This window comes from Oncorhynchus tshawytscha, linkage group LG08 (assembly GCF_018296145.1).
Source record: "Oncorhynchus tshawytscha isolate Ot180627B linkage group LG08, Otsh_v2.0, whole genome shotgun sequence".
NCBI lineage: Eukaryota > Metazoa > Chordata > Actinopteri > Salmoniformes > Salmonidae > Oncorhynchus > Oncorhynchus tshawytscha.
Window position 1 is genome coordinate 61,920,724 of NC_056436.1, and position 25,397 is coordinate 61,946,120.

The 25,397-nt window shown below is 42.0% G+C and overlaps 2 protein-coding genes and 1 non-coding gene across 11 annotated transcripts in view; 1 reads left to right on the forward strand and 2 right to left on the reverse strand.

The window, feature by feature from the left end:
• Positions 1-1,493: 1,493 nt before the first annotated feature.
• On the reverse strand, positions 1,494-13,144 carry LOC112256162 (cleavage stimulation factor, 3' pre-RNA, subunit 2). Of its 4 annotated transcripts, XM_042325746.1 has the most exons (15): positions 12,991-13,144; positions 11,373-11,451; positions 10,655-10,824; positions 10,356-10,492; positions 10,046-10,165; positions 9,708-9,830; positions 9,399-9,498; positions 8,609-8,668; positions 5,628-5,727; positions 3,385-3,554; positions 3,058-3,339; positions 2,736-2,860; positions 2,582-2,656; positions 2,141-2,288; positions 1,646-1,813 (listed from the first exon to the last, which is right to left on the reverse strand). In XM_042325746.1, the coding sequence occupies exons 1-14, from the start codon at positions 13,070-13,072 to the stop codon at positions 2,166-2,168; spliced, it is 1,746 nt and encodes a 581-aa protein (XP_042181680.1). In that variant the 5' UTR covers positions 13,073-13,144; the 3' UTR covers positions 1,646-1,813; positions 2,141-2,165. The 4 variants fall into 4 exon arrangements, with proteins under 4 accessions (XP_042181679.1, XP_042181680.1, XP_042181678.1 ...); XM_042325745.1 differs by lacking the exon at positions 1,646-1,813 and adding an exon at positions 1,494-1,639 and having other exon boundaries at positions 3,058-3,554; XM_042325744.1 differs by having other exon boundaries at positions 3,058-3,554.
• A 250-nt stretch (positions 13,145-13,394) lies between these two features.
• The window catches only part of LOC112256161 (BCL-6 corepressor-like protein 1), a 29,572-nt gene continuing 17,569 nt past the window's right edge, over positions 13,395-25,397 (forward strand). For 3 of the 6 annotated variants that reach the window (XM_024429189.2, XM_024429190.2, XM_042325733.1), the window contains exons 1-3: positions 13,395-13,532; positions 15,976-16,064; positions 16,570-16,641. In XM_024429189.2, the coding sequence (XP_024284957.1) occupies positions 15,979-16,064; positions 16,570-16,641 (158 nt within the window). In that variant the 5' untranslated portion in view covers positions 13,395-13,532; positions 15,976-15,978. Of the gene's footprint in view, positions 13,533-15,975; positions 16,065-16,564; positions 16,642-20,229; positions 20,420-24,513; positions 24,681-25,397 lie in introns of those variants that run through there. The other 3 variants (XM_042325734.1, XM_024429191.2, XM_024429192.1) reach the window with 3 other exon arrangements.
• Positions 18,264-18,336, reverse strand: trnav-uac. The gene has a single exon. It is a non-coding gene; the product is annotated as a tRNA-Val (tRNA).

A 25,397-nucleotide genomic window follows, 5' to 3' on the forward strand; every position in this document is an offset into this window, starting at 1 on the left:
TAGTGAGTCCGCCAGATCACAGGCTGTAGGATGACCAGGGATGTTCTCTTGATAAGTGTGAATTAGACCATTTTCCCGTCCTGCTAAGCATTCAAAATGTAACACGTACTTTTGGGTGTCAGGGAAAATGTATGGAGTAAAAAGTACATAATTGTCATTAGGATTGTAGTGAAGTAAAACTGGTCAAAAATATAAATAGTAAAGTAAAGATACCCTAAAAAAACTACTTAAATAAAAAAATACTTGAAAGTACTACACACCACTGACAAACAGTAAGTTAGAAGCTCGCCATACTTGTAAATAATTACCTTGTAATGTGTTAAATTTTCCTGTTATGGTTAATAAAAAGTTGGCTACAGTTGAACACAAAACATCAGATATGTTCTAGTAATTATTTGAACTGGCTAGCCAGCTAGAAAAAAAAAACCTTCCTTTCCCTACAGGCTTTGGTCAACAAGCCATGGTGGAGTTGATACCTTTCAGAAAGGTCTGCAAAAAGTTGGGGGCATAAATCTTGGGACTGAAAGCTGGCTGCCTCAGTGAATATATGGGTGTGTTTCGGCACTTGAATACCTTTTTGGATTCTACCTCTTCCACAGAAAACCAACAAGCCTTGCACACAGAGACAGAAGCTTTGTTATATCTGAACTACTCAGGGATTGGCTGGCTCCTTTGCTTCCCGCTTTTCACAATGAATCATGATGTATGAAGTCACTTACTGTTATTAATTGAAGACCTTTGTACAGAATAGCTAATCTTGTTAAAAAGACTGCCATTAAATGACACATGGATGAGTTAGATATTCACTAAAGTGTAGGGAGTGGTTTGGTAGGTTACCTGTGATGGAGTGGCGTTATACATGTGGCCCAGGCCAACCATTGGATTTTTGTTTGCCCCCCTCATTATCTAAATATTGGAGATTTTGATAAGGGAAATAAGATTTCTCCAGATAGCAGAGAAATCAAAGTCACTCTTCTTGGGGGCAATTTCTATAATACTTTACGGGGGTGTAACAAAATGTACACTGCCTATGTACTGAAAATTGTTAATTTGCTTTTACAGAAATGGTAGCTTGGGCAAGATAACTGATACACCCACCTTAGATGCTTAAGCGTTGTTTTGTGCTTTCAAGGGGTGTGGCCACAGAAGGAAACAATACTCCTACATTAAAGCCCTATAGAATAATCCATCTCCATTTCCTTGTAAAAGACATGACTGGAAGGAAAGGAAGGTGAGGCATTGCCAGTCAGCCAGGGAATGTGTTCTAGATTAGATAGGAATGATTTTCTTATAAAGTGTACTTCCCTTACAATGATGTAACAGGGAAGACTCCCTGTTCCCTCTGACCCTGCACAATTATTTCACATTCTTTTTGGTCTTGATTCTGTTTCTTTTATAAGCAAATAGATCACTTTGTAGTCTACAATGACACTTTAATCCTCTTCTGTACATACCAACATCTTACCTGAATAAAATACTTTAATGCAAAAAAATTTGTGAATAGTTTCTATTGAAATGTTTATTTAATTGAACAAATATCCAGACAGGCAACAGGTTCCAGCCACAAAATGAAAAGGGTTGGGCATCACGTAACATCCAGCAACGCTTCTCTCAGTTGAACTGACTATGAAGTTTTCCCCTTCAAAAGAATAACAGACATTCTTCAAATCACTAACACTTTAAACTTCCATTTAAAAAAAAAAAGACCATATAATACAAAACAATCTCCAAAATGTTTGAAGTGAGGTGACGTGTGCTGATCAATCCAATGTCGAGGTTACAGGGGGCAGGGGTGTTGGGGTCCTGTGACAGTCTTGAAAACACAACCAGGAAGGGTCAGTATTCTCCAGGGAGATCATATGTAGATTCATTAGAGGGTGTTCCACAACTGAGCCACAATGCAAAACATGCTGACATCTCCACTGAGAAGACGGACCGCTTAATCAAGGAAAATGGAATCTCGCATCACTCGTCATGGAAAGGGGGAATTATCTCACTTGAGAACCCAATGGTATATTCAGTGACGTAAAATTGTTCTGAATAGTTCAGATAGAAATGCAACGACTAGCGCTGCCACGATGCCCTGTCTATCATATATGTTCTACATCATACGTTCTGCAACGTTACATCTATGTGTTACCTTGAGCCTATGGGTGTGGGGGTATTCAGGGTGCCCCGGTGGTCTTCAGGATCTGCTCTTTGAGGACGAGAATGCTCTGCCTCTGTTCTGGGGGCAGCATGGCGATCTGTTCTGGGGTCAGCTGCAGCACTTGCATGATCAAGGCGGCCTGAAGAATATCATAGACAGACTGGTGAACCACACTGCTCTCAGATCAGATAACAGTAATGTGAAAACAAAAGACTGCAAAAAGCATGATGGAGATGGAAAGTCCAATCTATAAAAATAGTTATCAGCTAAAACTAGTTTACAGTGAAAATGTTCAGATTTTTTCCCCATGGAATAACTACAGAATGTAGTGCAGACCTTGTCAATCTTGATAGTCCAGTTTCTCTAGACAGCAGACAACCATCTATCCAGGCATTTTGATTTCATTGTGAACCAGTGACAAGCCACACCCACCTTCTCATGGTCCTGTGAGGTCACCTGGCTTTGCCCTGGGCTGAAGCTACCTCCAGACTGTGGTGCACCAGGACCCTGAACAAACAGTTATTAGAGCAGTTTTCATTGACATAGCATCTAATGTAGTAAAGACTTAGCTGTAGGTAGGCTGTACCGGTCTGGCAGGTGGAGGGGCATTAGTATTCATGGAGTGAGGAGAGGGGCCCTGCATTCCTTGTGCAGTGGGAACCCTCTGGCCCGACACTGGTCCACGGGGGTCCACCGCTCGGGGGTCCCGACCTTGAGAAAAAACAGCCATTCCTTACCAGGTTACTCATTCATTGCTGATCAGACCTAACTAGTCTAAGCACAGGCGCTTGTCAACCTGTTTTGTACATAGTTCTAAATGATGGCAAAAATGCATCTTATAAAATGTCTGCTAAGAGAGAGAGAGAAAAATAAGTTAATTGGACTTGATAATACTGTGATTTGGTTACCTCTGTTCTCCATGGGGGGTCCCCTTGGCTCCATCATGGGGGGTCCCCGCTGTTCCATCATGGGGGGTCCCCGGGGCTCTCCCATCATGCCCCTGGGTTCACCCATGGGGGGTCCCCGGGGCTCTCCCATCATGCCCCTGGGTTCACCCATGGGGGGTCCCCGGGGCTCTCCCATCATGCCCCTGGGTTCACCCATGGGGGGTCCCCGGGGCTCTCCCATCATGCCCCTGGGTTCACCCATGGGGGGTCCCCGGGGCTCTCCCATCATGCCCCTGGGTTCACCCATGGGGGGTCCCCGGGGCTCTCCCATCATGCCCCTGGGTTCACCCATGGGGGGTCCCCGGGGCTCTCCCATCATGCCTCTGGGTTCACCCATGGGGGGTCCTCTCATGTCATGGGGCGGCCTCATGTCCAGAGGAGGCCCTCCAGCCATCTGGTTCATGTGCATGGGGGGCCCCTGGTGTGGTGGGGGGGCCCCGATGAAGCCTCCTCCTCGACTGGACACAAAGAACACGGAATAAGAGTAATTCAGACATTGAGAGGTGCTATAAGAATGCAACAGACTCATTCAAATTACGAACTACACAATGGTGCTTCTGAGTCTAAGGCTTTTCCCTAGGGCTGTTACGGTGACCATATTACCACCGGTACTCAGCGCTCTATTGTCTCTCTAATCACCGACTTCAATACAAATTCAATTGAAAATCAAATCAAAACACGAGAGCCCTGGCATTCAGAATAATAACCTGTTGCACAGCGAGAGCCACCACCTCAGCTAGTTGATGCATGGAATAAAGTGTTCCTGTTGTGAAACATTTCTATAGGCTATGCTCTGCAATGGCGTGAGAAAACAGTTTTGATGACCTCTATTAAAAAGAGGATCCATCAGCTTTCTATAGGCTAGACCCACTACATACAGTACCAGTCAAAAGTGTCAATTGACTGATTTCCTTATATGAACTGTAAATCAGTAAAATCATTGAAATTGTTACATGTTGCGTTAATATTTTTGTTCAGTATACAAAGTATTGACTCAGGGGAGTGAATACTTACAGTACCAGTCCAAAATTTGGACACCTACTCATTCAATGATTTTTCTTTATTTTTATATTTTCTACATTGTAGAATAATAGTGAATACATCAAAACTATGAAACACCAAATATGGAATCATGTAGTAACAAAAGAAAGTGTTAAACAAATCAAAATATATTTTATACTTGAGATTCTTAAAATAGGCACCCTTTGCCTTGAAGACAGCTTTGAACACTCTTGACATTCTCTCAACAAACTTCATGGTCACCTGGAATGCATTTCAATTAACAGGTGTGCCTTCTTAAAAGTTAATTTGTGGAATTTCTTTCCTTTGTAATGCATTTGAGCCAATCAGTTGTGTTGTGACGAGGTAGGGGTGGTATACAGAAGATAGCCCTATCTGGTAAAAGACCAAGTCCATATTATGGCAAGAACAGCTCAAATAAGCAAAGATAAATTACAGTCCATCTTTACTTTAAGACATGAACTTTGAATGTTTCCTTCAAATGCAGTCGCAAAAACCATAAAGCGCTATGATGAAATTAGCTCTCACGAGGCTTGCTTGGGTCAAGAAACACGAGACATTAGGCGGCTTTCAAAACAACTAGGAAATCTCAGACTTCAGTGTGTTCCAGACAACTGGGGTCATCCAACTCGGAATTTCAACTTGGGAACTCGGGCCTCTTTCTATAGCTCCGACCTGAAGATCACAGGAGTCAGGGTTTTACCTCTTATTTTTCCAGATGTCTTGAACACACCAGTAGCCTATAGGCCCAAGATCCCAATTGAGAGCCCATAGCCTACAGAGCCTAGTGAAATGTGTTCTTATAAGTCAGTCATTGCACAAACGCATGTGAAAAGTTGACTAGCCACTATATAATAAGTGGATTCCAGCTTTCTCATGCTGCTATATTTATTACATTCAGAATGACAAAACAGTGTAGCCTACCTGGCATATTGAAAAAGTAACTGCAGGTATCCTCTATTCGAGTGCAGGCTATAGACTTTTTTTTTTTTTAAGAGGTTGGCCACTAAATCTAAAATAATTCCACACATTAGTTGGCTAATGTAAAGACCAGATTAAAATTGAGAATACTACGTGGGAATATTATCAAGTGCTTGTCAGATTGTGAATGAGAGACTGATGTAGTGTGTGCAGCCTTCAAAAGAAACAGTGCGAAGTGCTTTCCTTTCATGACACTTTTTTCAAAATCACCATTCGTTGAAACATGCAGCCTTATAATGTATTAGGAATCAAAACATATCACAACTAAAGTTAAATAAGTAACTATACATTTAGCATGATGGTGGACCTGTTTCTTTGTTAATCACAACACAGAATAGCCGCATGTGCACACTATGTTCAATTTTATTGTTGTTACTATAAAATGCCACTGGAATTCTAAGCAAATCTTGCCTGCTAAATGAACTAGTGTAGCCTACAGCCATATGGCATAGCCAGATAAGGACTAGCACAAGGACGACCAGCATAAGGACGACCAGCATAAGGACGCCACAGCCCTACTCTTCCCTCACCTGGGTTCGATGACCTCTCCTGTGACAGAGAGCAGGGTTCCTCCTCTGGGGTCGTTGGGGCCATCGCCAAGCAGGCCTCTGGGAGGGATACCACCTGGTCCTGAGGGGAGAACACACATCAGTCAAACATAGACATGTACGAAGGACACCACACGACATCACTCACTACACCGTAATGCTTCATTCTATGGTCATATTACATCCCTCCCATAGTTCACACTACAGACAGACACTACAGGTCACACTAACCACAGCAGCGACACCGCTCATCATCACACCACAGACAGGGAGAGGACCGAGGGACAGCGGAACAGGGTAGTACTCTACCAAAGAGGGAGGTCTCGCACAAAAGGAGCACGGCACATCTTTGAAAATGATCTGCATTCAAGTGGTTTGCCTACTTGTACGTCTGGTCACGTCAACAGAAGATGCGTTAGTGACATAAGACAGACCACGGGGGTGTCCTCATGCAATTACAAAAACAGCAGGTCAACATCTACAACACAAATACGTGCTAAAAGAAATGCATTAATCCTATTCCTCCAAATGGAATGTATATTTGTTCATACGGGCCTTCTTAGGAACATTGTGCAACTACAGCAATCACTCAAGTCATTAATCACCCTTGTAATCAGTCAGAATTTGCAGTTGCACCAAACGCATCTCCCAAACTATGACATGACAGGTTTTTATAACAATGGGTATTGTTAGCCTGAAGCAAACCCATATTTCTGTAATTGTATGCATGACTATGGTTGTGGCAGTTAATTAACATAATATTTAGCATCTACACAACCTACAAGCCACCGATACAGATCTTTGGAACATCTACATTTTAAAAAGTCTAATAAATCCATGTAATATAGCCTACACCATCACAATAAACCCATTATTTTAGACAGGTCTAAAGAAACATGATATGAAGAAAATGTAGTCTATTTCAGAAGAACAGAATAGCATACTCGGTTGTCCTTATGTTAGGCCCTGATCTGGTTATGGCATACACTAGTTAATTTAGTAGACAATATTTGCTTAGAATTCCATGGCATTATTTTATAGTATGAAGAACACAATTGAACAAAGCTGAATAAAATAGAAAGGATACTTTCTCCAAAACGATTTGAGGGAGTGCGATGTGCTATTCTGTGTTGAGTGGTTAACAAAGAAATAGGTATTCATATATGCTTAATTTAAAGTTATTCATGTAACATTAGTTGCGCTAGTTCCCCCCCAAAAAAGCATTACTTTTGCCGCCAGTGGCCGTTGTCCTTCTCTCTGCGTTCCGAATCACCTCTCACTCACATCGCTCTCCTTCGCGTGATCGATCGGGTCTTTCTCACAGGCTACAAATGACAGACTTCAGGGACGCAACTGCGCGCGTCCTTATCCAATTCCGAGGTGCATATAGAAGATTTTGGAAGAACTGTCCACATTTCCTTTGTCAGCCAACACCGGCAGGCCTAACGAACAGCAAAAGCACTAGCCTGCCAATCTACTATCCCCCATAATACAAAAAAGTCGACCTATTCTGTGCAATAAATAAATATTCCAAACATAGTCTGGGACAGTTGTGGGATGCGATAGATCCCAAATTGATACAACCACTAGCATCCAAAAACCTTTTTTACGCAATGTGGGCGACGCAACAGATCAGAACGTTTAGCTTAAAAATGTTGATAAACTATTAGGCCATTTCTTCACATTATAAACGCACATGGTAGTAGGCTATAAACGCGAATATTCCATTAGCAGGAAAATACCATTATCAAAAGTGACCGCAAATGCAATTATGCATGTCATGTTTTTATTATAAAAAGGTGCATTTTTAATGGTGAAAATTATATTCCCCAAACTTTAAACTCACGCGCTGTTTATGTATGCCAGTTAATCCGCTTTACAAGGGGTGTAAATCCTAAAGTGCTTCATTTTAAGACGTTTTCTGGCCACTTTTGTTGTGATACAAACCTTCACCAAACAAAGGCCCATGGTTTAGGCTACATGAGGTGTGCAACTATGATTCGGAAGATTTTTTTTATACATTTATTTAAATCGATTTTTTTATATTTTTTTAGGGGCATTGTTTCTTATGATGGGCAACATTCATAGGTGATAATATATAATTCACACGTGATAGGCTAATATTGTCACCCCTCAGACTAATCTTGTTTTAATCTGGTCTTTACATATACACGTGTGAATTATATATATTTTTTAAACATTTTTTTATAGAATGGACCATTATACACCTGTATCAAAACAGGGGCAGCGGAAAATGGACTTAAATAGCGAATGGAGGATGCTTTTCCTGTGGTTCATAATTATGGAAATAAGCAATGTGCTTAATATCAGGAAAGTTGAGAAATAAATATATTAAAGCCTATAGAAAGCTGATGGGATCCTCCTCTCTTTACTAGAGGCCATCACTTTGTTTTCTCATGCAATTGCATAGCATATAGAAATGTTGCGCCACATGAGCTCATGGGCTCTCATCAAGCGATTGATTAGATTTTCGATTACATTTGCATTGACGTCGGAGTGATTAGAGAGACAAGCGTGCTGAGTACCAGCCAGTTAGCAAGTTTGGTATGCTATTAATGTCCAACAGCATCAGAGCTTGGAGATGCCTAATCACTGTGACTAAACGGTCAAGTGGAATTTGATTGCCTTCATGACAGCCGTTGTGGTGGTAATACGGTCACCGCAACAGTCCTATGCATGACCAGTCAGATTAATAAAACATTTATAAATTACCTAAATGCATTTATTCTGACAGGACGCCAACTCAACTACTGCTCTTATGAGATGTTCCTCAAGTTCGACGTGCAACTTCTGCCCTCAAAAGTTCCTTGTGTTTTACATAGCAAATATAAGACATAAGAGCGCTCCAGCCCCAGTCGTCAGGCTGTAGCCAGATCATAACAGCCCTGTTGGCCTGGCTGGAGTCTCGGGAGGCAGGCCGGAGCCTAGGGTTAGGGTGATACCTTGAGGTCGCTCGATAGCAGCCTGCCCAGATGATCCTACGGGTGAGTGCTGGAGGTTTCCTGAGCCAGCATTAAGTGAAAAGAACAGGAGACACACAACTCAGAGAGCAAAGCAGCAACACATAGGAGCACACCATCACATGTCACACTGACAGAGAGAAGACCAGACTTCATAGCAACAGTTCAGAGCATATAGAGAGCAGCACTAAATTGTAACTGATATGGATGGCTGAAGTGGATGAGGTGCATTTAGTGGTAAAAATGTTAAACAAATAATTGCAGGAAGAAATATACCTCAGTACACCCTAAAAAAGTCTCATTGATATCTACATAGTTGGACAATCATATCTGATCCATTACGTTATGCTTCTAACGGCAATGCTATAAGCATAGTTAACCCCAGTCCTGAAGCTCTTCAACCACTAGTTCCCACTGCCACCTAGTGTCAACAAAGAGCAATGGAGAAAAGGAAGACATGAAAATAAAAATCAGAGGGCAAAATGTGATAAAGCAAAGACTTAAAATCGGAAAATATTTAAATTGAAGCACTGGAACCACTGACCAGGAATGGATGGGTGGGTGGATGGTGATGCGCCCCCAAAAAAAAAAGCTGAATTGTAGACACAGGTATGTTAGATAACCTTGTCACCTATCGATAAGAACGGGACCTCCCTGAGGAATTATCATACGTGGCTGCATCCCGCCTGGGGTGAAATGGCAAAGGGAAGCACAACTGGGGTGCTCCTTTGACTTCCAGATACAGAGAGGCTGTGTGTGTGTATCTCCTTACCTGGTGGTCCCACTGGTCCCTGTCCTGGCATGGGCCCAGGTCCCCCACCCATGGGAGGGGGCTGCATCATCTGAGGAGCTCCGTTCATGTGCATGCCCGGCTGACCAGCAAACACAACCAGACATTATCACAGGGAACAGCAGACATGCATCATGTAACAATTATCAAAAAATAAATATTAAATGTGGATCCTAGATTTAGCTTTAGAGATTGTGTAGGTTGATCTAATAGATTTAGAAAACAGCCAGATGACCTAAGTTGATCTAAATTCTATTCCAGTGTGTGAAGGTGTCTGCAAAGTGGATTCACCATGGGCTGTGACTGGGAGACTGGAGCATTGGCTGGGGGAATAGGCTGGTTGGCCACTGGCACTGGCCCAGCTTGACTGTTGGGAACCAATGGCTGCACTGGGGTTTGACGGTGAAGCATTTTCTGCAGCGGGGGTCAAACAAACAAAGGAACATTCAGGTTACACGTTGACACCTCTCTCGACGAGAACATGTGCGACCAATATCAGCTCTGAATGTATTCATGCTCAAAGAGAAAAGCCTCTGACCAGCTATGCTCTAAAGTCAGTAAGACATCCACAACACTGGTGCTTCCACCTAACCCAAGTCAAACAATACTTCAAAATAACCAAGTCTCACCAGGGCAATCTCAGGGTCTACGATCCTCATGACAACCTGGGCCTGCAGCAAAGCAAAGGCCAGCTGGGGGTTCTGCAACAGCATGTTCCTGGCCTCCTGGGGACTGTTTTGCACACACAGCTGGAGGGGGTAATTACACCACAATGTGAGTCCAATGTATTCCAATTAATTTGTCTTTGGATTATCCACAAATTATCGTCTGAGCATTAACTATCCTGCTATAATGTGATTATATACCATCTCAATACAAGGATACTGGGAAAACAGCAGCAGTCACTGTGCATAGAGTCTATAGAGAGAACAGACTCACCTTCATCTGTTTCATGAGCTCAAACATCTGCTCTGGGGGCAAACTGGCCACAGCTCTGCTAATAGACTCTGGAGCCTCGTCTGGCATGATGTTGTCCCCGTAGGGAGACTCAATAATGGGGGCTCCTGTCCCCAAACCTGGGGGACGACAACAGAAGATATGTCTTAAGAGTCGTGCTGAAAGCTAACATCTCTATCAATTATTGAGCAGCAAAACATGGCCCATCCGCTCTTCAAATTCTCTTTGTGGTTAATAGTGCACTGCAGTGTGGTTAATAGCGCGCAACCGTGGATACTTACTCTTGAGCTCCTCTTTGTTTTTCTCACTAGCAGCATTGTCGACACGGAGAGCCCGGCCGCTGAACTCTCTTCCGTTCAGGTTCCGCATAGCACTGAGGGCCGTCTCCTGGTCCTGATACTCACAGAAGCCATATCCCTTCGGCTTGCCTGTCTCCCTATCATACACCAACCTAGAAGAAAGTCTTGGCTTACAAACCATTTTCACAGGTATCATAAAAGCTAGCCCCTTCCCTCCGGGGGAGACCTGGGCTCATGTCGCTGAAGGCTAGGTCCTGTATCCCCAAAAACATTTACCAGCTCTTTGGTTTACCTACTTCCGATAAACTTTTCCTGTCACAGAAGGCAAATTACCATCCGGAATGCCTTACCAGTTGGTACAGGTTACAAAATGTGTGAAAATAAGCATTTATATCAAACATTTCCAGAGTTCACAAAAATCTGGGATATTGCATTAATCTCGCCTGGCAACTACTACGGAGAACCAGGACTTGTGAGCGCCCACTTCATAAAATGCTGATCTCAACTTTTATTTTACCGTACACATTATACAACCCATAACGACTGGTAAGGCCTTCCAGGTTATAGATTCTCCTTCGGTGATGGGAAGTTTCTCAGAAATAGCTCAACCAGAAAGCTGGTAAATATATTTGGGGGGCTAAATCTGGTGTTTAATGGGGTAAAAAGGAGACAGAGTGACACTTTAAGACTACTCACTTACCGAAAGCTGACAACGAGACCGACTTCCGAAAAAATGTCTTTCAGTTGCTCCTCTGTGGCCTCATATGGAATGTTTCCCACTGGGAAATTGAGTAAGAGTTCCAGTCAGAAATTTGACTGAGTTGTGGAGAAACTTATAGAATACAAGAATCCTTGGTACATAGATAACAATAGATGTTAACTGAAAAAAATTGCATACACAGCCTGGATCGCAGGACTTTGGCTAGTTAACGATTTTGGAAGCGCCAGACCTGTTAGTTCCCATTACTGTTGTCTGTGAAACAACAGCAAATTAGCTAGCTAGCTAAGCACCTGCTGCAGACAGCACTGCTAGCTATGTGATATAATTATGACACTATTAGCAAGATATATAACTAACTAGCTATACACATAGCTAGCTAAGTGTAAACCTGTGTTAGCAAACTAACTATACTGAACAAAAATAAACAAGAAAGTGTTGGTGCTATGTTTAATGAGCTGAAATAAAATCTCTGAAAAAAATGTTCCATATGCACGAAAAGCTTATTTTGCTCAAATTTGTTTACATCCCTGTTTGTGAACATTTCTCATTTGCCAACATAAGCCATCCACCTGACAGGTGTGTCATATCAAGAAGATGATTAAACAGCATGGTCATTACACAGGTGCACATTATGCAGGAGTCAATGAAAGGCCACTAAAATGTGCAGTTTTGTCACAACGCCAAAGATGTCTCAAGTTGAGGGAGTGTGCAATTGACATGCTGGCTGCAGGAATATCCACCAGAGCTGTGCCACAGATGTTAATGTTAATTTCTCTACCATAAGCCATCTCCAATGTCAATTTAGAGAATTTGGCAGTATATCCACCCGGACTAAAAACCACACGTGTGACCATGCCAGCCCAGGACCTCCACATCCAGCTTCTTCACCTGCGGGATTGTCTGAGACCAGCCACCAGGACAGCTGAATAAACTGAGGAGTATTTCTATCTGTAATAAAGCCCTTGTGGAGAAAAACGAATTCTGATTGGCTGGGACTGGCTCCCCAGTTGGTGGACCTATGCCCTCCCAGACCCACCCATGGCTATGCCCTCCCAGGCCCACCCATGGCTATGCCCTCCCAGGCCCACCCATGGCTATGCCCTCCCATGGCTATGCCCTCCCAGGCCCACCCATGGCTATGCCCTCCCAGGCCCACCCATGGCTATGCCCTCCCAGGCCCACCCATGGCTATGCTCCTGCCCAGTCATGTGCAATCCTGAGATTGGGGCCTAATGAATTCATTTCAATTGACTGATTACCTTACATGTATAGTAAACCACAGTTGTGAACTAGATTATGGGTTTAGAGGAATCGCCATATGTCAACGTCTCCCGTCAACCCTGATTCTGGCTTAGGTTTCGTGATACTGACAGAGATTAATAGTTTAGCTAACGTGAGGCATACTATAAAAATGTTGATACAGATCTTGGAAACATTTCAGTGAAAACGCGTTGGCTAAAGGAAGCTAGCTAACGCTACATTAGCGCATTTTGCGAACTAGCCAGCTCGCTGGACTAGCGGTCATATAAGTACAAACGTATTCTCCGGCATATATACACCTTTGAAACAACTTGTATTACTCTATAAATAAACGTACCAAAGACAGAGCGCAATGAACGGTCAACAGCGGGATCTCTGCCAGCGGCAGCAACAACAGCAGCAGCTGCTAAAGTCGCCATTTTCGGGAATGATAACGGTGTGGCAAAAGGAAATTCTACACTTTAAAGTGTAACACCATCCGGTTTATGAGTGGGCCTCGTTTGAATGCCTATTTTCAAACGCATCCTTCATTTCTCCTTGCAATGAGGAGTCATTTATATAATGAATGAAAGGAGCTAAAGGTTTCCAATGTTGTCCACATAAAATAAACTATTTCAATAAACGTACTGTATAAACGCAAATATCTTACTCTTACATTTGCATACATGACTTCACATTTGGCGGGGAAAACACCGAGGTCTCTTTGTCCACTAGGGGGCGTCGTTTGTTGCAGTGCGTAACGTTTTGCATGCGCACGAAAGTTCTAGTTCAGACCTCTAGTGTCGAATATTTTTTTATTAACTGCTTCATGCAAGTGTTTATGTAGCTAGCTAAACAAGTCAAGTGTGCGAACACAGAATGTATAGATGTTATTATTTGGTAAGTAGCTAAAGTTGAAACGAATGATATGTGTAGGCATATGTTATCTAGCTTAGTCCTGACAAGCTAACTTGTTAACGTTAATTTACACTGTTACAGTCCAATCACAGATGAAAGTTATTCTAATCTTTGGGGTAACGTTATCTAACTAACTTCCTAGTAGAGACAAGGAGCTTGAAGTGATAATTTAAGTTCAACACTTGTGTCAACTATTCTACACCTAGCAATATGTATCTATTCCAATTTTGCAAACAAGCTAGCTATATTAGTTTACCTTTTGAATTATTAGATGGTTCCTCCACGTGGACTGGCTAGTACAGTGCCAGACTACCACTAGCTGTCAGTATCACACTAACAGTAACTTTACTGTATCAGACAGTGGCAAATATGTTATTAGCAGTTTGCAAGCTAGTTTCAGTCATTGTTTAATTTTGTAAAGGGGCAAACATGTTAATTTAGTTGAGCTTAGTTTATGAATGGCTGGCTTTTTAAAATGATGTCCTCATAGTTTGTTTATTCCCAAAATTATTTTAGAAATGCCTGACAATGGAGAATTGGTCACTACCTGCAGGATTGATCAAATTCAACGATTGAATGTGAAGCCCGTCTTTAGTCATGTGCTATACTAATTATGGAATGACATTTATTAGGGCGGAGGGGAGAAAGTCTTTGAGAAAGTTAGAATGTGCATTGTGGTTAGCAAAATTGGCAAGTATATCATCCTGCATCAGCTAGAAGTGGGTTCTCAAATCCGTATTACAAGACAGCCCTGAGAGTCTTGTATACGACACCTGCGAGGGTAAAAAAAAAAAAACACGCCCTGTTAAGAACTCTTTTTATTTATTTAAATATTTTTTATATATATTGACTTTCAACCTCACCTCTTGGAAAGCCCTGGGACCCTGTAAAGAACCGATTTAACAGTAGGGGGTGCTAACTAACAAGATCAAATCAAATTGTATTTGTCACATGCGCTGAATAAAACAGGCGTAGACCTTACAGTGAAATGCTTACTTTACAAACCCTTATCCAACAATGCAGTTTTAAGAAAATACCTTAAAAAAAGGGTAAGGGATAAGAATAACAAGTAATTCAAGAGCAGCAGTAAATAACAACAAAGGTTGTTGTCCTTGCACCACACGGTCAGGTCTCTGACCGCCTCCCTATAGGCTGTCCCATCGTTGTCAGTGATCAGGCCTACCACTGTTGTGTCATCAGCAAACTTAATGATGGTGTTGGAGTCGTGCCTGGCCGTGCAGTCATAAGTGAACAGGGAGTACAGGATTGAACTGAGCACGCACCCCATGAGGGGCCCCCGTGTTGAGGATCAGCGTGGCGGATGTGTTGTTACCTACCCTTACCACCTGTGGGCAGCCCTTCAAGAAGTCCAGGATCCAGTTGCAGAGGGAGGTGTTTAGTCCCAGGGTCCTTAGATTAGTGATGAGATTTGAGGGCATTATGGTGTTGTTGCCTGTAATCCATGGCTTCTGGTTGGGGTATGTACGTACAGTCACTGTGGGGACGATGTCCTTGATGCACTTATTGATAAAGCCAGTGACTGATGTGGTGTACCCCTCAATGCCATCGGAAGAATCCTGGAACATTTTCCAGTCTGTGCTAACAAAACAGTCTTGTAGTTTAGCATCTGCTTCATCTCTGACCACTTTTTTATAGACCGAGTCACTGGTGCTTCCTACTTTAATTTTTGCTTGTAAGCAGGAATCAGGAGGATAGAATTATGGTCAGATTTGCCAAATGGAGGGCGAGGGAGAGCTTTGTACACGTCTGTGTGTGGAGTAAAGGTGGTCTAGAATTGTTTTCCCTCTGGTTGCACATTTAACATGCTGCTAGAAATTAGGTAAAACTGATTTTAGTTTCCCTGCATTAAAGTCCCCGGCCACTAGGCGCGCCGCCTTTGGATGAGCGTTTTCCTCTTTGCTTATGGTGGTATACAGCTCATTGAGTGCGGTTTTAGTGCCAGCATCGGTCTACGGTGGTATGTAGACAGCTACGAAAAATACAGTTGAAAACTCTCTAGGTAGATAGTGTGGTCAACAGCTTATCATGAGGTACTCAACCTCAGGCGAGCAAAACCTTGAGACTTCCTTAGATATCGTGCACCAGCTGTTGTTTACATATATCCATAGGACCCTGCCCCATGTCTTACCAGAGGCTGCAATTCTATCTTGCCGATAGAGTGTATAACCCGTCAGCTGTATGTTCTTAATGTTTGTCATTCAGCCACAACTCGGTGAAACATAAGATATTACAGTTTTCAATGTCCCGTTGGTAGTATATCAGTGCTTTTAGTTCATCCCATTTATTTTCCAGCGATTGTACGTTAGCTAGCAGGACAGAAGGCAAAGGCAGATTAGCTACTCGTCGCCTGATCCTCACATGGCACCCTGATCTTTTTCCGCCAAATCTCTGTTTCCTTCTCCAGTGAATGACGGAGATCTGGGCTTGGTCGGGTGTCTGTAGTATATCTCTCCCGTCCGACTCATTGAAGAATAACTCTTTGTCTAATCTGAGGTGAGTAATCGCAGTTCTGATGTCTAGAAGCTCTTTTCAGTCATAAGCGACAGTAGCAGCAACATTATGTACAAAACAAGTTACGAACAACGCAAAAAAATATACAAAAAATAGCATGGTTGGTTAAGAGCCGATAAGACAGCAGTCATCACCTGCGCCATCATTTGAAGATGAAAAACATGATGAAACAAGATGAAAAACAAACATTGTTTGATCATGACATTGGTTGTTTATTTTAGTCCACAAGGATTAAATTATTGTAACTACTGGTACTTTCTATCTATTGAAAAAACAGTTATACTACCACAATCTTATACATTACTTTGGGTATAATGTTATTGTTGCTAAAACTTTGTAATAGGGTATTCTCCCTCTTGAAATTAAACATATTTTCAAGCATATTTGAGATGACAATAATTGTGTGACAATAATTTACAACTTTAATTGCTATTAATGTGGTGGTCTCTTGCGAAATAATTGACAACAGCATTTCTGTTCAGTGCAGGTTACCTGGACTGCAGCAATGCAACAAAACACCTGGAGTGAAGAAACATTGGTCACACTGGACAGACAAGATGTGAGTAGGCTATCAGTTTGTTTTAAAATATCACAAGGTCAAAGCTTGACCTCATGATATTTACAGTATTATGCCATATGACAGATTTCATGTTACATTCTGAAATATGTCGCCTGCCTGGACATCTTAGGTGTCATTTATCAGATAAATTGTGATGATTAACGATTTCATCATGAATCAAGAGTTTAATACAATGCAGTTTACAATAGGCAGCTTGTTTGTTATTGAGATACTTTTGGCCATGTAGTGTATGTGGACACCCCTTTAAATGAGTGGATTTGGCTATTTTAGCCTCACCCATTGTTGACAGGTGTATAAAATTGAGCACACAGCCATGCAATCTCCATAGACAAACATCGGCAGTAGAATGGCCTTACTGAAGAGCTCAGTTACTTTCAACGTGGTACCATCATAGGATGCCACCTTTCCAACAAGTCATTTTGTCAAATTTTTGCCCTGCTAGAGCTGCCCCGATCAACTATAAGTGCTGTTATTGTGAAGTGGAAACGTCTAGGAGCAACAACGGCTCAGCCGCAAAGTGGTAGGCCACACAAGCTCACAGAACGGGACCACCGAGTGCTGAAGCAGTTAGTGCATAAAAATCATCTGTCCTCGGTTGCAACACTCACTACAGGATCCAAACTGCCCCTGTAAGCAACGTTAACACAATAACTGTTTGTCGGGAGCTTCATCAAATGAGTTTCCTTGGCCGAGCAGATGCCAAGCGTCGGCTGGAGTGGTGTAAAGCTCGCCGCCATTGGACTCTGGAGCAGTGGAAACACATTCTCTGGAGTGATGGATCACACTTCACCATCTGGCAGTCCGACGGACGAATCTGGATTTGGCAGATGCCAGGAGAACACTACCTTCCCCAATGCATAGTTTCAACTGTAAAGTTTGGTGGAGGAGGAATAATTGGCTGTGGCTGTTTTTTTTTTTTTTTTTTTTTTTTTTTTCCCGTGAAGGGAAATCTTAACGCTACAGTATACAATGACATTCTAGACGATTATGTGCTTCCAACTCTTTGTGGAAACAGTTTGTGCAAGGCCCTTTCCTGTTTAAACATGACAATGTTTAAAGCGTGGTCCATACATAAATGGTTTGTCAAGATTGGTGTGGAAGAACTTGACTGGTCTGCACAGAGCCCTGACCACAGAGCCCGGAACGCAGACTGTGAACCAGGCCTAATCGCCCAACATCAGTGCCCGACCTCACTGATGCTCTTGTGGCTGAATGAAAGTGAGTCCCCGCAGCAATGTTGCAACATCTAGTGGAAAGCCTTCCCAGAAGAGTGGAAGCTGTTCTAGCAGAAAAGTGGGGACCAACTCCATTATGCCCATGATTTTGAAATTAGATGTTTGACGAGCAGGTGTCCACATACCTTTGGTCATGTAATGTATTACATAGTAGGTTTGGTAACTGATATGTAGACTAGTGACTGACAAATAAATCTGTAAACATCTGAGAATTTTTTTCAATTATGTTTTAAATTGTCATTAGATAATAGATCTTAGATATTGGTTTGTGATGAGTGTATTACATTCAGTTGGCAAAAAAGCTATCAGTCAAAAATTGTATCAGTATAGAGCATTGAATGTTTTCTTTGGGTCATCAAAAACTTGTGGTTCCACTGGGGCTCGAACCCAGGACCTTCTGCGTGTAAAGCAGACGTGATAACCACTACACTATGGAACCAACTGAATTCATTGGTCAAATGCAAAGGTATTATAGACGAAGACGTCTTGCCCGTTTTTAATGTTTCTCATTACGATGAATATCGTATCTATACTATCTGTATTTAACTGTTAGACATATTACGTGATGTTTATATATTAATTTTTAAGACAAGCGTGGAATTTCAGTTTTATAATGGTCTATAATGGCGGGGAGTGCAGTCGTGTGTGCAACTGCATTTGCAATGGCAAGATATTTGGTTTACTGCTGAGTTGTGTTATGTTAGTATTATAGCTACATTTCTGCTTTTATCCAGCTCCACCTGCGGCATAGAAAGGGATACTAGTCACCAAATGTGAACTCGATCTAAAAATGACCAAATGTAACCAATGCATGAACGTTAAAATGCTGGCCCATAATAAACCACAGTTAATCCGCACCGATGTATCTCTCTTTGAGGCGGATCCATAGTTTTTTAGTTTACAATGTTGTGCAAAACCGAAACTTTTAACAGACTCAACTGACATCATGTTTCCGGAATGTCTGGAATGCATTGGTTGTGATATGGATCTGTAGAAATAATTTGAGGCACTTGGTTATTTATTTTACTGTGAATGTACCTACAATAACGTTTGTATAAATTGGAGAACATTTGACAGGCTCTCTATACAACAGGTTCGTCGGACCAACTCGTGCTGGTACGGTACGAAAAACTGTTATCCATTTCCGTCGCCTGTTTTGTACAAGTGGAGGAAAGCAGTGCGACACCCTCGTGACCACAACACAGGCTATCGAAAGGGCTCGCGTTTACCGGGAGGTAAAACTGGTTGTCTACCTACATTCTACTTGACTGGCTTCTTCGATTGCCGCTCTAGTCACTTGCAGCGAGTGTAAGGTCTCTAATCCAAAGTAACTTCACGAAGTGTCTGTCCTCTCTTCGCAGCACATTGTAATATCGCAATTTTTTGCAATCGCCAATTAGTGTAAACATGACAGCAACATCGAGGGCACTCGACTGCTGACATATAGGAAATAGCAATATTAACTTGCCAAAAAATGAAGAAAATGGACACTCCAAAACAAATGTTATTTATCAATTGCTTCGTAGACAACAGGTGTAGACTAAGAGTAAAATGCTTACTTACGGGTCATTTTCCAACAATGCAGTTAAAGATAAGATTTTTAAAAAATATATGGAAATAGTGGCACAGTGAATAACGAATAAAAATAACGAGTAATGGCTATACATAGGGAGTAGAAAATAGCATGGCTATATATAGGGAGTAGAAAATAACATGGCTATATACAGGGAGTAAAAAATAACATGGCTATATATACGAAGTTGAAAATAACATGGCTATATACAGGGAGTACCAGTATATAGCCATGTACAAACCCTTATGATAACGAAATAGGCCTATACTTTTACACCAAAAATATTTTACGTCATCATCAGGATGGTCATGTGTTATGCATTTAATTGGAGAAGAAAATCCCACATTAGTGGCACAATTATTGTATTGTTATAGTTTAGTAACTTTCCTAATGTACATATCATTTTCAGGAAGAAATATCCAGTAGCCAAATATTATATAGGAATATGATAATATGATATGACATCATATTACAAGTACGATTGTCATATTTGTAATTTGACTACCACTCTGTCAGCTATCTAGTGATGGTTCAGAAAAACACACACTTGGAAGCATGCGACCAAAACACCACTTTGGCCACCAGAGTTCGGCTGTAGTGGTAGACCTATTCATTATTGGAAAAGAATGATTCCAAAGATGTCAATGTTTTGAAAAGGAATTTACAATTATATAATAAAAGGCTCGACTACGGTCACCACCTGTTATGCACCTCTAGGCCTCTGTCGGCGCTAGGACCCAGTGTGCGCGATTTTCATCTCCAGCTGCTGCGTTCTGAAAACGGGCGATGAGGGAAGATCGCGAGGAGAAGTCAAAATTTCACTCCGGAATTATTCTACCAAAAATTCATATTAGTGACACCTACAGAAGTCACCAAGTCTCAAGCAATCACTTGTCGCGGTGTGAAAGGCTCTATTTGCAAGCTTTGCGAGGGCAGTTTGGAGCGCAAGGTAAGGCGGTGCGATACCATGCGATTAATAACAAAGGCGTACTGGCGAGCAGGGGGCATTAAGGGGGGCAGGGTACTACGCCATGGAGGGCAACAGTCAACTCTCCCAAACTTTGCTGTCAGTAATTGTGTACAGTAAAGTTTGTAAATACATGTACAGACCATAACAAACCTGTCTAAAGGTATTCAAGGTGTGCAATTGGTAATGTAAAGACGTCTTCAAGTGTCATGATAAACATGTCACATGTTTCTTGGGGTGAAATCCTGTCTCAGTAGGCAGTGATCCATATTATATTTTGCTAAGGCTACTACATCCCTTGAAACATATAAAGTGAATTCTAGTTTCACACTGTATTTTATTATAATATTATTGTCCATCTGCCATGAGTTAACACCTCAGTGGCATCCTCAACCTGCCAACTCAGAGCATCGTCTCCAACTTGTTCTCTGCCTCCATGGTATAGGCTAGGATGATTTACTCCATAATCGTCGTAAACATTATACCAGGTAATGGCAACCGCGAACTCAGACGTGACAGGACATGCCTTAGGCCTACTCTATAGGGGCAGTATCCCTGGCCTAGGTTGTTTGGATAAGGCGTTAGAATATTCCACAAATCGACCAAATGTACTCAAAGTAGCCGAAGCCCCGTTTTGAAAGGGAACGACGGTCATTTTCACAAGGCCTTCAACAAAACACTGTGGCTTCATTCACTGTGAACTTGCTGTTTTAAGTGTGATTGTTTTGATCACCAGTCAGATTTACACTGGAATACTGTAATCCACTGTATTTAAGTTGTTTGAACCTATAGCTTCAAACGTCCGCTGGTAGTGGCAGGGACTAAAACTCGTCGATAACTGGAGAAGCCCCGAGCAGCCGGTCACTACCGGGATTGCTTTCGCTCTGTCGTTGAGGTCTCTGGGTAACCCCCGCTCCGACACAATGCAATGTGAACACTGTCGACAACCTGGTTCCGCTTATAGGAAGGCACATTCAAAATCAGGCGTGTTATTATGTAGCTCGGGCGGTGTGACGTGTATATTTGTCCTATTTTGATATTTGGCTATATGTCAATATTAGGCTGACCGCCGACATGCAGCACTCACTGCTGTTCGCGAGTGAACGGTGTGGGGAAATGGGCAAATTATCCTACACACCGAAAGATATCTTCACCGAGATGAAGCCTGCGAAATAGTTGAAAGACGAACGTGTGTCCGTCCGATGGGGGTGCATCACTGTGCTGCAACGGCTGCGGCCGGGAGACAGTGAAGAAATAGGTCATTGTTAAACAACCAACATAAATGTTTATTTCCATCATCATTTAGACTACCTGATATTTAGACATTTGCTATAACGGAATTTATATTATATTCATAATTCGGTGATATTCTATTCCAGATGGTTACTTCGTTTTTACCTGCATAAGCTATGATGCAGGTAAGAGTCCCGCGCCGGCCTGATTCTAGATAGACGAAATTGTTATAAGCCATGTGCCAAAGGCACATTTCTCTAGATATCAACTGTAAGAGCGAGTGGGCTGCTGAATGTTTTGGGGTAGGCTATTGTGTTTATTCTGCATTAAGCAAAACAACCCAGGCTTCGAGACCTGTCTCTAACCATTTTGACCTTGCAAGGTAATTCAACTTATAGGTTCTCAGCCTTATTAAATCTCCCAAGTCTCCAAACATTCCAATGTATTTTTTAGGACAGGTGCCTGTTCAAATTAATGGTAAGATGTATCCAGATAACCTGACACTCATTGAAACTTGCAATCAGTGTTATATTGGTTGAACCTTGATCATTCACACCTATTTTACCTCAGCATTCTTTACAACTCTATGAAAACAATTCATCAATGCTCCAAAACTTTTAGTTTACTTCATATATGTGTTGTTCATTGTTAATTACCACCTGTAACGGCTTATATGAGTTGAGTGCTTATTATCATAATATTTTGTCATAGAAACGTGTAAGGTCACTTTACGTGTTGAAATAATAATCTCTTGGCTGATACACTTCTAAAACATCAAGCATGTCTCAGTCTTATTTTATGCAGATATATTGATCGTCATGATAATTCTCAGTTAAAAGGCCTTCATGCGGGACACAGTGCCAAAATTATATAAGATAAAGGTAGAATTACTCAACACATGCACATTTAAAAAAACTAAAACCATTGATTCACCTCACCTTCTGTAGTATATTTCTAGAATGACACAGTCTTGCATGGCCTACAATTGTCATGTGTTTCAAATGATGAAACTGATCAGGGACTGAAATGATCAAATGTGATGCACCTCTAAAGGAAATCACCCTTGTGTTATTTGAGTACTCTTGAGCGATGTAAAGAAAGAGTTTGCCATAAACACTGAGTGTACAAAACATTAAGAACACATTCCTCAGAACAGCCTCAATACATCGGGCATGGAATCAACAAGGTGTCGAAAGCGTTCCACAGGGATGCTGGCCCAAGTTGACTCGAATGGTTCCCACAGTTGTGTCAAGTTGGCTGGATGTCCTTTGGGTGGTGGACCATTCTTGATACACACGGCAAACTGTTGAGCATGAAAATCCCAGCAGCGTTGCAGTTCTTGACAAACAAACCTGTGCGCATGGCACCTATTACCATGCCCTGTTCAAAGGCACCTAAATATGTTGTCTTGCCCATTCACCCTTTGAATGGCACACATACACAATCCATGTCTCAATTTCCTCAAAGCTTACAAATCCTAATTTAACCTGTTTCCTCCCCTTCATCTACACTGATTGAAGTTGATTTAACAGGGGACATCAATAAGGGATCATAGTTTTCACCTGGATTCACCTGGTCAGTCTATGTCATGGAAAGAGCAGTTGTTGCTAATGTTTTGTACACACAGTGTATATTTGGAATTTTCCCTGTTTCAGTCATGAAGCACAGTGTGAATTTATTCGAACCATTCATCCTCAGAAATATATTTTAATCTCAGAATGTTTGTCTAACAGATAAAGCTATCAGCACAGTGATGAAGAAATGAATAACCATGCAAGATGGGGCAAAGAGGGACTAAAGGCCCTATAGGCTGTGCTGTGACTGTATGAATGAATTTGAGAAGGAAGGGACAGTGGCATTAAAGAAGTGGAGGAGTTGGGAGGACAGCAAAGGTCAATGTAAAGAGAGTGGGGGAGAGACCAGGTAAATAAACATACAGGAAACAGTACCAATTGATATAGGGGAGGGGAGACAGATGTGGGGTGTGAGATGGGGAAATTGTGCATTTCTGGATATCAGTCATTTAGGATTATGATTGGGGAGGGGATTGAAATTTAAGGTGGATGTCTGGAATAGGTGAGAAAGGGGGTTGTAATTCAGGGCATTGATCAAGGTCAGTGTTTGGATGTTTGAAGTACAAGTTAATTGGAGGCCTGGTTGTCAAAGGAGAGGCAGTGAGGGGCAATGTGCATTGTTAAGTAGTGTAAGCAGGGCGTGTACAACTGGGCCTCGAGGGGTGATAATATAGTGTGGTCATATTTTTCCTAATTCTTTTCATCAAAATGTAATGTTTTATGCTTTATATGAAAGTCTGTCCAAATAGATTTCTGCCGCCTACAACAAGGTTATATTCTTTGACCATACATCAAATCCATAAAGGCTACAGTATGATAATGATGGGGACTCCATAACATAACTAAACCGTGAAATGTGAGTATTTCCCCTTCACACACCCGACAGGATCTCGGCCCCCTCGTGTTAATTCCTTTGAACCAATACCTCTCACTTTTTTTTTGTTGGCCCTCTTTAGTCCACAAAGCAACCATCCGCAGGGATACTTCCATTCATTGGATTATTATGAATGGTTGTTATTCCTGCATTCATTCATTATAAATCGGTGTCTTTATGATGAAAATGTCAATTTTCACTTTGTTACTTCGGTAAGCTTTTTCAGTTTAGCGCACCGCTGCGATCCCCCTTTCCCCTTGAGCGGCTGGAGTACTTCGTTGCATGCTGGTACTTGCAGTCTGTACTCCTCCCACCACAGGATTTGTATAGTTTGCGCGTGGGTAGCCAAACACTACAAATCCCAGACTATCAGTCCACCTTCTGCCCCTTCTCTCCCACCAGACCGTAGACCGAGATACGGTACGGACTGTCTTGACAAAACCCCCCGGACTTTCAGAACCGAAAACCGTCGAGATTAGTGAACAGCAACCGACAAGAACGAAAGACTTGATTCTCGCCGGAGCCGCGATATATACTGTTCATTTACACCCTGGACGAACGGGTTTGTAATTGTTTGTGCCATTTGACATCGTTATCTTGCTTGCTAAGTACCCTTCGATTTATTCAGTATCGGGGACGAGACGACTCGGTTCGGGTCGGACTCATGCATGTCTTTGAACACAGAAGCGGTTCGGTAAGGGCCGATGAAAGACAGTCAAATCAACATTTTGTGTCGCACGGCCGGAGATAAATACAGTAGCCTGTCTAAACATGCATAGCACTGTGCAGACCAATAGTGGCTTCGCGGAGACTTTGCTGCGCAGCGATCTGACATTTTTTCGTGGTATTTTGAACCTGAGTTACATTTGGTTTTCCTTATTGTGTATGGTGCACATTACAGTATCCATCTACAAGTTCTGTGTAGATTGTTGCCCTACCCTCTGTTAGTTCTGAAATACTTTTCGTCAGAAAATGAGCAAAGGAAACAGTCAGCTAAAGTGCAATGTATCCCTCATACAATTTCAGCCTATTCAACACAGTCCAACATTATATCTTTACCTCGTTTCTTCAATTATGTTATTTATCAGTAAAATACGTCATGGACACTGTACCTCGTGGTCTATGGATTGATTAAATAATATGGTCATTGGAGTTTGGAATGTTTGTTCCGTGATATTTGGCTATCGATTGATGTTGGCAAGATTATGTGACGGTAGTTGTCCACATTGTGCAAGTAGGGTATCGTGCAAGTGCGGATGAACGATGTAAGTATTTGGTA